Source organism: Conger conger, chromosome 8, assembly GCF_963514075.1.
Source record: "Conger conger chromosome 8, fConCon1.1, whole genome shotgun sequence".
Classification (NCBI taxonomy): Eukaryota; Metazoa; Chordata; class Actinopteri; order Anguilliformes; family Congridae; genus Conger; species Conger conger.
Genome location: NC_083767.1, coordinates 11,119,006 through 11,131,519, shown reverse-complemented (window position 1 = coordinate 11,131,519; position 12,514 = coordinate 11,119,006). Strand labels below are relative to the sequence as shown.

General features: G+C 40.9%; 1 protein-coding gene across 1 annotated transcript; it reads right to left on the bottom strand.

The window, feature by feature from the left end:
- Window positions 1–317: 317 nt before the first annotated feature.
- LOC133135683 (sodium/hydrogen exchanger 9B2-like) lies at window positions 318–8,791 on the bottom strand. Its single transcript, XM_061252878.1, has 11 exons — window positions 8,671–8,791; window positions 6,928–7,098; window positions 5,945–6,087; window positions 5,289–5,416; window positions 4,910–5,085; window positions 3,920–4,026; window positions 3,449–3,598; window positions 3,114–3,222; window positions 1,671–1,807; window positions 843–1,038; window positions 318–491 (listed from the first exon to the last, which is right to left on the bottom strand). Exons 1-11 carry the CDS (start codon window positions 8,750–8,752, stop codon window positions 421–423), a joined length of 1,470 nt encoding a protein of 489 aa, XP_061108862.1. The 5' UTR covers window positions 8,753–8,791; the 3' UTR covers window positions 318–420.
- Between the last annotated feature and the right edge of the window lie 3,723 nt (window positions 8,792–12,514).

Genomic DNA, 12,514 nt, shown 5'->3' with positions numbered 1-12,514 from the left:
TTGGTCATATGCATAAAAACAGTAACAGGAAATATTGATACATAGAAAAAAATACATATTTGAAAAAATGTACAATAATAATAATAATAATAATAATAATAATAATAATAGTAATAATAAGACCGATAAAGCTGCATTAATAGATGCCAAATAAAAACATGATGATCTTAGCTTGCTTACTGTATTTATCTACGTATGCTATACTCATTTGTATAATTCTTTCAGTTATTCTAGCTACCAGCTTACCATTCTCCAGTGGCCAGTGTGTGAATATGTAGATATAGTATAGCCAGGGTATGTGGTCAGTATAAATATTGTGAATAGGTTTAATGAAGCTGTGTGGATGGTCACAGGTCCTCATCCCTCAGGCCATGTCTCTGTCAGTGTCTCACTGCAAGGTCTTCACTGGGTGCTTCAGCATCACAACTTACTCTCCAGTGTTACGGACGCCTCTGTCATGAACACCAAATCTGAAATCATTTCAGATTTACCTGTAATCATAAGAAAGTATGCAATTGCTTATAGTTTTTAAAGAACAAGGAGTGATGCATCAGTCCCAGGTTAGGGGCTGTATTCTAATATTAGGCAATAATTAGTGTGTACCAGCTAAATAAATAATAGATTTTAAAAAACGAAAAACGAATCCAGCTGGGTGAATACAGCTAAACTCAATTTTCCACTTCCTATTTGGCAGGATCTACTGTGATGTCATGGGCTGGGTAGATCTTTTGGAAATACAACGGAAAACAATTTTCTGATTAATTTCTCATTAATGGTTATTGTTCCGATTATCTGGCCTGTTGGAGTTACTGAGTTACAGGGAATCGGGCATGGCTGCTTACCTTGCGGCTTCTCCAAGGCAGGCTCTTCTTGTTTCTGCAGCAGTCTGGGTCCTGCCAGGCCAATGCCCAGGGCCCCTATGGGTGCAGTCACCAGTATGGCCAGGACCGCCACTGTCAGCACGTTCATGCCGTACTTCTCCAGGACTGGGTCACCCTTACTCCGGGCCATGTCCAGAGCCTTGGAGCCAATGGCAGCCTGAACAGAAACAAAAGTAGTAATGCAGTCAGTGTGTCAGATATTAACACGTCTTTTTTGAGTAGACTGCATTACTACTTTTGTGCTACTTTCAATACATTTTGAGTCAAACCTTTGAAACACAAATATATAATTACTTAGTAATTTTGTGATACAAATATACTATTAATGTGCTACAAAGTCTGTGTGAAAAATCACACACAATCTGTTGTCCTTAACTAGACATGAAGGTGTGTTCAAAAACAACGTGTTAAAAGTATGCGTTGTTTTGAGGGTGCAGAACTCTGATTCCTCAACAAAGGAATTATTATAGTAATATCCTTAGATTAAAAATGGTTTCTAAGGGGCTTATCTGATAATTTTGAGTATGCTATTTTTTAAAGTTATTTATTTATTTTTGCTGTGCGTGCATTGCGACACCTGATATGGGTAACATCCAAATTCTGGTAATAATTAATTTCTGTTGAATAAAGCCAGACAATATTCACACGCGTGGGTGGTACGAATGAGTCGCCATTTAATGCAAACTTCTCAAATACATTGAATTAATTGACTATTAATTTAACATCTTCTCAGTGTAAAAGAAGTACAAATAGACATATTGCATTCTAGCACGAAAATACTTAACTTACCTGCACAGTTGCTTTCGGAAGCCAAGCAAGGGCAATAAACAGTTTCTCCTTCAGATTAAACCCAGCGAACAGCACCATGCAGTAGGTGAAAAGAATACGCACAACCAAGCCAACACTGAGAGCAGCCAGACCCAGCCCTGAAAACAAGGACACATCGTGATTACTGTATGCAGGCTGAGAAAGCTCAAGGACGTGGCAACGTGTGGCACACGGCAGTGGGCCGCTGTACTATTGTTTTAACACAATGTGCCACAACATTTTTATCATGTTAAACCACAGTGTTCCATACCCAGGCTTTCAAGTTCCTCTCTCAACGACTCAACAAAATGTAACCGTATTCATTGACTATATCACCCAGCTAAAATCCATAAATACTTTCTGTCAAATGTCAGGGGATTTTGTTGTACTACTACCCTTACACCTGAACACTATAAATCCTCAAAGAATTAGAATTTATCCTCAAAATGTCCTCAATATAATAAAGGACAGCAGTACACTGCACACAGCTTTAGTGGTTGAGGCGCTGACTTTGTCATTGTGAAGTCGCAGGTGTAGTTCCCAGTTGGGGTAGGGCTATTGTACCCTTAAGCACGGTAGTCCACCTGTGCTGCTTCTGGAACTATACAGCAGAATTAGTAGATCATACATCAAATGCAAGCCAACCAATCTTCCCTGGGTAGGGTGTTAGATAAACTAATAAATAATATAATGCTGCCAGCTTTATTGGGTTACCATAAGTACAAGGCTACCTGCCCTGCACTCCTGAAAGGGTTCTTTGGCTGGATTCCATAGAGGAACCTTTTTAGTTATTTATTGAATCCCCTCTCATAATAGTCTGAAAACTCCCATACATAGAACACTTTTGCCCAACAAAGAACCGTTGAACTAGATCGGGGTCTTTGGAATCACAGGGTTCCTATTTGAAAACATTTATTTGTCCAGTGTAAAGGAGGAGGACTGGTGAAATGCAGGTACTTTTTTCTTGCTTATGCTTTGGCATAAGCTGGCACCAACATTTCACATCACATGTTGTCCCCTACTGGAAATCCAGCTATGACCATCTTGAGATCAGCAGTTACCAGCTGTTTCAAAACATACCTTGAGCTGGTCAAACCATGTTGATTATGGAGCTGGTCTGAACTGGTCAACCTGCAACCAGCTGTTTCAAAACCTAGCTGTTTTTTTCAGCATGGATGCCAATCTTTGTGCAATGAACACTATAAAAAGCTTAAAGATATGAATTGGCACAGTGTATTTATAAATCATTCATAAGGATTTGGCAGGAATTATGATCTAAACTGATTTTATCTCTAATGACATCATGTGCTTTGTCATATTTAAAAATCCCCTTGACGTCTTTCAGTCCTCCAGCATTTAGTATTGGATAAATTCAGGATTTGCTTTAGATCTCTAAAGATTGCTTTATAGCAAGGTGGTACTCACCAACAGAACTGGGGTCCAGAGTGGTGACTGTGATTTCAGCTCCGATCAGCCCAAAGAGCAGGGGCTGGAAGATGTCCCAGGACACCCCAACAACCGCGGCCACAGGAGCCTGGAAAGTTTAGATGTAGATATAGTGCTTTGGATGTCTCATATAACTGTGACCCCTCAGTGAATTGTGTACAGTGTTCCTTGGTGCCCTGGCACCGATCTATTCCCTGTTGATGCTATGCGTTATGTTTCAAAATGGCTGCACTGCGCATGGGCAGCACATGTGGTTCAGGCGAGTCATGCCATGATGAAATGTTATTAATTCATCATAAATAATAGTGACAAACCTTAGAATCTCCCCAGGCCACTCCAGCTATGAAGGCCATCACCAGAGTGCACAGTCCTCCTGCACCAGAGAAATCAGCAACATGACTCGCAAACACAGCAAAGATAGACAGGCCCAGCAGCAGGAAGGACCGCTTCCTCACCAGCTCTTCCTAGAGAGAGAGAGAGAGAGAGAGAGAGAGAGAGAGAGAGAGAGAGAGAGAGAGAGAGAGAGAGAGAGAGAGAGAGAGAGAGAGAGAGAGAGAGAGAGAGAGAGAGAGAGAGAGAGAGAGAGAGAGAGAGAGAGAGAGAGAGATCACAATTACTATATGTATGAATTTAATTAGTTAGTCATATAAACAACATAAGAACCAAAAACATTCAGAATATTCAAAAAACACACATTTTTGCACATTTTTATTAAGAAAACAAAGCCAGGTTGTTAAGACAACACAACATTGTGACATAGAAATTAGAAGTAGAAATGGTCTTACTTCATCTTTACTGGGAAAGAATATGATGAAAAACCCAAGGACCGTTCCTGCGACCATTCCCCCGACCACCTCCAAGACCCCCTTACCCAGGTTGAACCAGGTGGACCCTGTAAGACATGTCCATATGTGACCTGAGTACGGCTCTGGTGCTTATACCAGGAGAGGGATTAATCTAGTCTGATCTAGATGCACTGGAAGGATCTAGATCAGGCTAGATAATCTACAGCTAAACAGTAATGTATCTGAAATAGCATATCTGAAATCAGCAGTGTTAAATAAAGGTACTGGAACCAATCCATTGCATCACAGCCAGTAATATAAAAGACTACTGGATGTATATTCATCTTATTTGCATATGAAACTCTAGTATGAGAGATTAGGAGCACAGTGTGCACAGTACAGTAGTTCTAATCAGTTTACTATGTCTCATTGGAAACCACGGCAACCATAAAATTTGATCGTAAAAAAGTTATTGCGTAGAAAAGGATTACAGGACTTAGACCATTATATTTTTTTATGCAATCTTTCCACTTGCCGGAAGGTTGGTGATTCAAACCCTGTGTAGCCACGATAAGATCTGCAGAGCTGTTGGGCCCTAGAGCAAGTCTCTTAACCCCATATTGTTCCAGGGGGGAATTTCCCCTGCTTAGTTCAATCAACTGCAAGTCGCTTTTGATAAAAGCATCAGATAAATAACTGTAATATAATAACTAGTATACATACTAATCAGTGTTTCTGCTATTTAAGTCCTTCTGCCTGTAAACCATTACTGCAAGAATCTACTGCTCAACCACCAAGCCGTGTTTATCCCGCACATAACTTCACCACTAGAGGGAAGCAGAATTCACAAATTCACTCTCTAACAGTCTTGCTGTCGGAATAATGATGAGTAAATTATGGAGGACAGGAGCCAAGCGATGCTTGTGTTATAGTAACACCTGCAGACATATCCAGACACCCATAAGTGTCCTTTGAACGGCAGTACTATACCTGTGGAGAAGGCCATTCCCAGGCATGTGGAGAAGCCGGTAATGGCCAGGATGTCGTCGAAGCTGCCGGCAGCCATCAGCAGGGTGGGGATGCCCTTCTCCACCCCGTACCCATCCTTCTGCAGGAGGAGCATGGAGGGGACCACCACAGCAGGGGAGACAGCGCTCAGCACAAACCTGCAGGACACAAAAAAAAAACAGAAAAATACATGTATTACACTTCTTTAGACTTATTATGTCTTCTGCTGCTGTAGCCTGGGACAAAGCCCCAGATCCAGGGCGGACTGTACAAGAGGGAGAAAACTAACTCTCCTTACCCCAGGATGAAGCCCCAGATTCAGGGCGGACTGTACGAGAGGGAGAAAACACACCGTCCTTACCCCAGGATGAAGCCCCAGATCCAGGGCAGGCCCATGAGGAAATGAGAAATCACGGCCACTGTGGAGGCTTCTATTGTACAGGGTCCCACTGCCACCCGGAGACAGACCGCCTTCAGTTTCTTCAGAGCCTGATTTAAAACACATTCATAAAATTATATATGCTTATAAGCATTACATACTGTAGGAAAGCATTGTAACACTGTCCTTATACACAGTACACTGAACCAAGTGTTTTGCTGAAACTTCAAATCGTACTCTAAAGTAGAAAACATAAGTTGGTTTCTATCAACATAAGTGAAATTGTCATGCCCCATTGGCAAATCTTGAAACGTGTTAAACTTTCTCACCGCATTCGCAATATCTTTGTCTTATTTATCAAAAAAGTAACAGAAATAAGATCTAAAGTCTAAATATAAGACTAAAATACGATACAAGACAGACTTTTTTGTTTTTTTGCAGTGTAAAATGTTCCGTGTTTAATCAACTCTCTCTATTTGACTCATATGTACTCTGTTAGAGACTAGACATTTTACTGTGTCATGTTCACACATTGGTTTGGTAGCATTACATCAACAGCTGATAATAATGGTTATAATAATAGCAGCTCAGCTTTAATAAAATGTGGAATAATGAAGACTCATGTCCTTGTCACGCACAGAGCCATCCAGTCCCAGCCCAGCCCTGGTCAGTATGATGGCGAGAGCGATGTTCCTCAGAGCAGACGACCACGCCTGGTCAATGTAGACCGCATCGGTGATGTAGGGGACATTCCGAAGCACAAGACCAGCCAACAGCATTCCTGACAGGGCCGAGAACACCATTTAAACCAGCACAACAGCTCTAATTCAGGATGGAGCAATATTACAAACACGTTTAATATTCTCATTTGCTTTCATAACTGTGTGCAACTACCATATGAAGCAACATGGATGAATTTACTTGAAAGTATCAATATAAATCTCTAAACATTAAGCGAAATCAAAAACTGACAAGGAACAAATTAATAACTTGTCCAGACATTTATTTGGCATGGAACCAGGAGGGTACGAGTCTAAACGATGGCAGCTGTGACCAGATGAAAACCAGCCTGTAGGACTTTGAACTACAGTGATAACGATCATCAGCGTGATGGATATATCATTTAATAAATACATGTCTGATCAGCATGGAAAACAAATCAGAAAGGTATATCTTCCAAAGACCGGGCAATTAACTTCTGTCCTTTGTAGGGGACAGGAGCCTCTGATCTTAATCGCAATAACCATGCACACTATTATGCTGCACTATCTACAAAAATTAAATAATTAATATCCCTGAAAATAATTTCACTGCAAGACACTTGCAGTTTGCAAACAAATTAAAATACTTTTTTCCTGCCAGGTCTAAGGAGGTTGTTCACTCAAATGCAGAACAGACACAATGAATGGGAAAAACACACACATTCCACTTAGCCTCACTAATTTACACTGTACATAAATCTAATCTGGCAATAAATAAACGATAATTTAGAAATGCTGAGAGTGGTACCAATAAATATCAGAAATACTGTATACTACCTGAGGCAAGGACAAGGCAGTTATAACGTGAGCCAGGCTTCAGCAGGAGGCTTATTTCATTTCTCAGAGGGTAAGGTTCTTACCAAGCAGAGGAGGGAAGGGGGGCAGTGAGGGGAACTTGATCAGCCCCACCAGCTTCCCACTGCATACGGCACAGATAAATAACACCACGATGCCAAACAGGTTCCCTCCTGGCAGACACTCTTTCTCTGTGATCGACCACACCACCCCGAACAGCACTGCACCCATAGTCACTGCAAGAAACACGACCGCACGTCAACCTCCATTTCCTTTCAAACCAGCTGAAATATTATTTTTATGAAGCACAACAGAGTTTTGCAGCCAGGCTGACCGCATATTAGCTTGTACCCAAAGGTGCTGGAAGTAGGGGTGCTGAGGGTGCTCCCTGCTGGTTAGTAGCTTAGTTGCCGAAATAATTCATGGCTACGCCTATTGCTTCTTTTTTTAGTCGCACTCAACAAATAGCGAATTACATTTGTTATCTGAACAATTACATTGTATGCAGTCTTTAAATTACCTTTAATCATTTATATTTTAAGAAATTGTGAGGTTGTGTACGCAAATGACATTCAAATAACTAACTCGCCTTTATGAACTTGGAAAACTGCACAAATACGAGCGAAACACCAACCATCTAACAGATGGTTCCAAAAGTGGGTAAGTTACCGGAGCTGAACTTGTTTATCTGTCATCCGTCGATATCTTTTTTTCTACGTTTTGTTTTGTAATGTAGAGATTGGCTGTCCTAAAATATATGGCGAGGATATTAATCAAGCGGTTGTCAACAATGACAGTAACCCAGATAGTGTGAATATTTGTGTAATCACTTGGGACAACATATGTGATTGCCATATTTATACAATATTATCATCGTATAATTTATAGCAGCTAAAGTTGTCATCTTACAATTAATATTAGACTTTGCTTTGTAAGCGCTAGCAAGACAGCCAACTGTGAGCATGTAGGCTATTATACAGTATAGTATACCTGTGTCTTGCATAGTTATGCGATTGTGTGTATGAAGTGAAAATGTAATAGAGAAATAATCTCTTCCCTGCTTGTTCAACAAATACAATTAAAGCAAGTAGTATTTTTCGTGACGTGACGATTTCGTCAGCAGCACTACCAATTCCAAGCATCTTCCAGCGCCCTTGCTTGTACCCTCAAATGTTCAGTTTGCCAACCCAAAACAAGTCAGGTGTCCAGCACAGAAGATTTGACTCAATACAAGTGACCACATTCATTTCTCCCCAACACAGTATGTGTGCATGGCCTTGAGACAACAAGTGGCAAATCCCAGCAAGGCATTCCCCATAGACTCTGACTATCCAATCTCGTACCATGAAGGACCGAGAGTATTCAAGTTTTCATTCCAAGCAATCACCACACATGCTAATTTCACTAATTAATGCACCTTCAACCAGAGCGGAAAGAACAAATTAGTGAAATCAGCTGGTGTAGTGATTGGTTGGAATAAAAACCTGTATACTCTCACCCTCCATGGCACATAATGATTTCCTTACTAAACACGAGGGAGAAAATTATTTTGATAGATGGCCAATGGGATTCAAGCTTGATGACACACAAAGGGAAGCCTTTTAGCCTAGTGGCTAAGGTACATGACTGGGACCCAGAAGGTTGGTGATTAAAGCCCCGTTGTAGCCGCCATAAGATCTGCGCAACTGTTTGGTTCTTGAGCAAGGCCCTTAACTCTTTGGATAAAAGCGTCAGCTAAATAAGAAATGATACTGTATATAATTATTAGTATGAGGTGTTTGGCAGCATTACTCCCCGGTGTGCGGGACCTTTGGTAATGATGGCAGCCAGCAGGCCTCTGGGAGGCCCTGGGCAGGAGTCCTTCAGCCTGCTGCAGCATGAGGTGCACATCTTCCTTATTCACTGGTCACACAGGGGAGAAGACACAGCCTGAAAAACAGCCCACTGTCTGGTTCTAAAGACTGGCCGAGAATGTCCATTACTTTTATTTACTACTGTAAATAAGATAAATAGATTAGCATTGAGGTGTGGCAATTTCGCTCATTTCAAGATGTGGCAATAGGGTAAGACAATTTAACTTGACAAGTAACTCAAAACAAGCTAACATTTTCAATTTGAGAGAATTGTGTACACTTTCACACGTTTACTACGGCATCTGCTAACACTCTCTTGCATACATATCTATGGGGACCAGGGTTGGGGTGAGGATACCGCAAATACAGCAGATGGTGACGTATGTAGCAATTTCTATGCAAACCTGACATTGACCTCCTAAACTAAGATATCAAGGAAATCAGGGAGATCAAGTCTGCCAAAAATAACTTAAGAACTTAAAATGAAATTAACTTTGGTGTCATTCCCCAAATAAATGGTCCAGGCCACATAAATGCATTTACACACAGTATCCAGGAAAGCACAAAAGCACTATTATCAGAAGGTGCCTAATGCATCCACAATGCGCCATCAGGATTGTAATCATGAGGTTTTTCTTTAAAGTCATGATAAGGAATCGTATAGGCCTAATGCACTACATGTACTGGCCAGAAAGCAAAATGATTAGAGAAGTACAGTATTTGTAATTCTGGGTACCGAGAAAGAGATGTATTTATCAATGCTACAGAATGACTTATTGATTGCTGTTTGTTTTACTTGACCTTGTCATGATGCAATGGGTTGTATGTTGCCTAGTACATCAGTTCATATAGTAGTCCGTATTATGAAATATGAGCTGTGGAAATAATAGCTAATTTCATGAAGTGTAAATTCAAATCACTTGAATTTACCAGAAGCTACAAGGCTCCATGATTCCAGCCTGACATATACTACAAAATGCAACAAAATCAACCAAAAGGTTAAACATTTATCAAATCCCCAACATTTTAACAGAGAAAGAGATGGGGAAGCACGTGTTCGGAGAAAGCAGTTAATACTCACAGATGTCTGCTCTTCTGAGCTTCCTAGCCTACTGTGGAGTCCTCCCTCTGGCCCTCTGTCTGCCTCACACCAGTGACTGCGATGAACTTTACACACACTCAGGTTTATTATCTGTAATTGTTCGTAAAAGAACTTTGTACTGAGAGCGGCAATAGCATACTTCATTTTGCAGCTTTAGTGCATAGATGCAGGGCCACTCTGACTGTCGGATACATATCTGGACAGAGTCAGACTGCGAGATGGAGAAAGCAAAAAAATGGTGTTCTGAGGGTCGCAGATGACCTTACTAACACGGAAAGTTAATTATTAATGCATTGCAAAAGTGTGTTTTTGGTGTTTTCGGCATAATAGGTCATAGGGTACAAAGCAAACTCAATTCATATTCTATACTACTATATAATATGTCAAGTCAAATATTTAACCAGACACTCAACTGAGATATTATACAGTTCATTTTGTGTGTCAAAATACAAATCACATTAATGTTAACTTTCTATTTTGCAATCCATTTGACTTAACTAGTTTAAAAATTGTAATCTACATTTGCCATTTACATTTTAGTCATTTGGCAGACGCTTTTAATCCAAAGCGACTTACAAGTGCATAGGAATACACTGGAATAACAGGAAAATCAAGGAAATATATAATAAGATGTTAATTACCTTGTTTGAGGTTGATATAAATTTACTGCAATGAAGGGCATGTTTTTTTATGCTCTAGTTACATTGTAACTTTATAATTTCCTATTCGGAAAACCTGCTACCTACTTCCTCATCAACAACCGACTACAAAACATTCCCAGTCAGGATCTATAAATAGGATACTGTTTTCTCAGACCATATACGCATTGATAACCGGCCACCACTATTAACTAGTGTAAGCCAATCAGAAGTAACATTTGGTCTCATGTGCTGGTCAGCTTGCTGACTTCCCCCTCCCGGAGCATACATTGTTAGAGCATTGTTAAATTACAGATGGGTGAGACACTTTTAGGGTCATGAACTAAGGCCTGGATTTCGGAGATAAGGAGAAGAAAGCAAGCAATCTGGGGTTTTGTCTCCTTTCCTTTCATTGAGTGGTCCAAGGGCAGTTGGGTCATGGGAAAACAATCCTCCAGAACATTGGTGACCTCCCTGTGACCCCATACCTGGTCACTTCCAAGGGGGAAGGCTCTGGACAATGCCACAGTGCCCTCATTTGGGCACTGCTGCCATTACACCGGTGACTGTTCTCCTAGATTAAATATTCAAAACTGCTATTAAGATAGTAAATAGACCCAGTAAAACCTTGAAAACATTGCCCATGTGATCCTTGTATTATTGCATTAAGTCTTATGTAATGGTAACAGGAATTGCATGTAAAATGGATAATCAGGAGGGAAGTTTCAGGATAACTGCAGCATAATAAAACATAAGGGTAATCTGTTTGGTATGGATGTGATCTGGTAAAATCAAGGAATCGGATGAGATACATTTCATACCAAATGGAGTTTAATAAACCATAGTTTCAGTAACTCAAGGGAAAACCTACACGTCCTCTCTTGGTAATCATCTCATTTTCCCTACTTAACAACCCCCAAGGGTGGGGGTCTAAATTCCAGATTTGACCACCCCTCCAGGTTGATTTATGGCACTGCCGCCTGGTTCCAAACGTATGATTTGGCATAAAAGCAAGGGAGACAGACCAATCTGGAAAGATCGTATTCGACTTCCCACACAGCATGTCTTATGTATGTATGTATGTATGTGTAGCAGCGGAAGATCGTATTCGACTTTCCACACGGCATATTCTATACTCTGTTTGTGTGTAGTCCAAGCAGGCTAGGTATGATTATTTACTCTATCTCTATTCTTAATTTGTGTATTTTATAATTGATTGTGATATTCTAAAGCTAATAACCTACCTGTCTGCGAATAAACTATTTTAAATGTAAACATTTGTGATCTCCATGACTCTAATTCATCTTGTACCTTTTCAGCCTAAATTACAACTGAATACCCAGGGGGAAAATGGGGGCCAAAGACCGACCGATCGGCGGCTTGGTACACCTGTGGTAGTTCTAAACTGTGAGGCCAGCAAGTTTCTGCCCATTAAAGGATCTGTGACGCACGGCTCTTGTAATCTGGTGCGAAGGGAACCCATGGGCGTTAAGGCGCTGATTCCTGCCAAATTAGCTCTAAGGAGCCCAGTTAATGCTACGCCGACCTGGGCTCGTAACTATCATGGCAGGTTTGCATGTGTTGTGTTGACTGGACCCTCAGCCTCTGAGTTCTCCACCGAACTGAGATTTCAGCAATAATGCTAATACCGGGAGCATATATTGAGTAATGGTGGCGCAGGTACGAGTCGAGTGTAATCACTCCCGAGGTTCGCGTAAATTATATCTTAAATGGAGTCAGATAAACGAGTAAAACTACAGTAACCACTAAGCTTACAATACGGCCCCGTTTGAGAAAATGGAGAATATTAAGAATTGTACTGATCCGTTTCAGGCCAGCCGTAAGCGGGATATGGGGCAGGTCAATCCATAGCCGACCCGTGGCAACGGACCCAGTATATTCTTAAACGTAATTGTGCTCTGTTCTTGGACGGAGGATAATAATAACCCTACTAATGTTGGACCCAGTATATTCTTAGACGTAATTGTGCTCTGTTCTTGGACGGAGGATAATAATAACCCTACTAATGTTCTCCCAGCAATGCCAGAAGGACAAGCAC

What these genes read in the sequence shown, in the direction of transcription:
- LOC133135683 (XM_061252878.1), bottom strand. Translation starts at nt 8,752, where the DNA reads ATGTGCACCTCATGCTGCAGCAGGCTGAAGGACTCCTGCCCAGGGCCT. An exon ending in ATCTGGGGCTTCATCCTGGG is followed by an intron (nt 5,086 to 5,288) that starts GTAAGGACGGTG and finishes TGTGTCCTGCAG; the next exon opens with GTTTGTGCTGAGCGCTGTCT. An exon ending in TCTGGACCCCAGTTCTGTTG is followed by an intron (nt 1,808 to 3,113) that starts GTGAGTACCACC and finishes CCTTGTTTTCAG; the next exon opens with GGCTGGGTCTGGCTGCTCTC.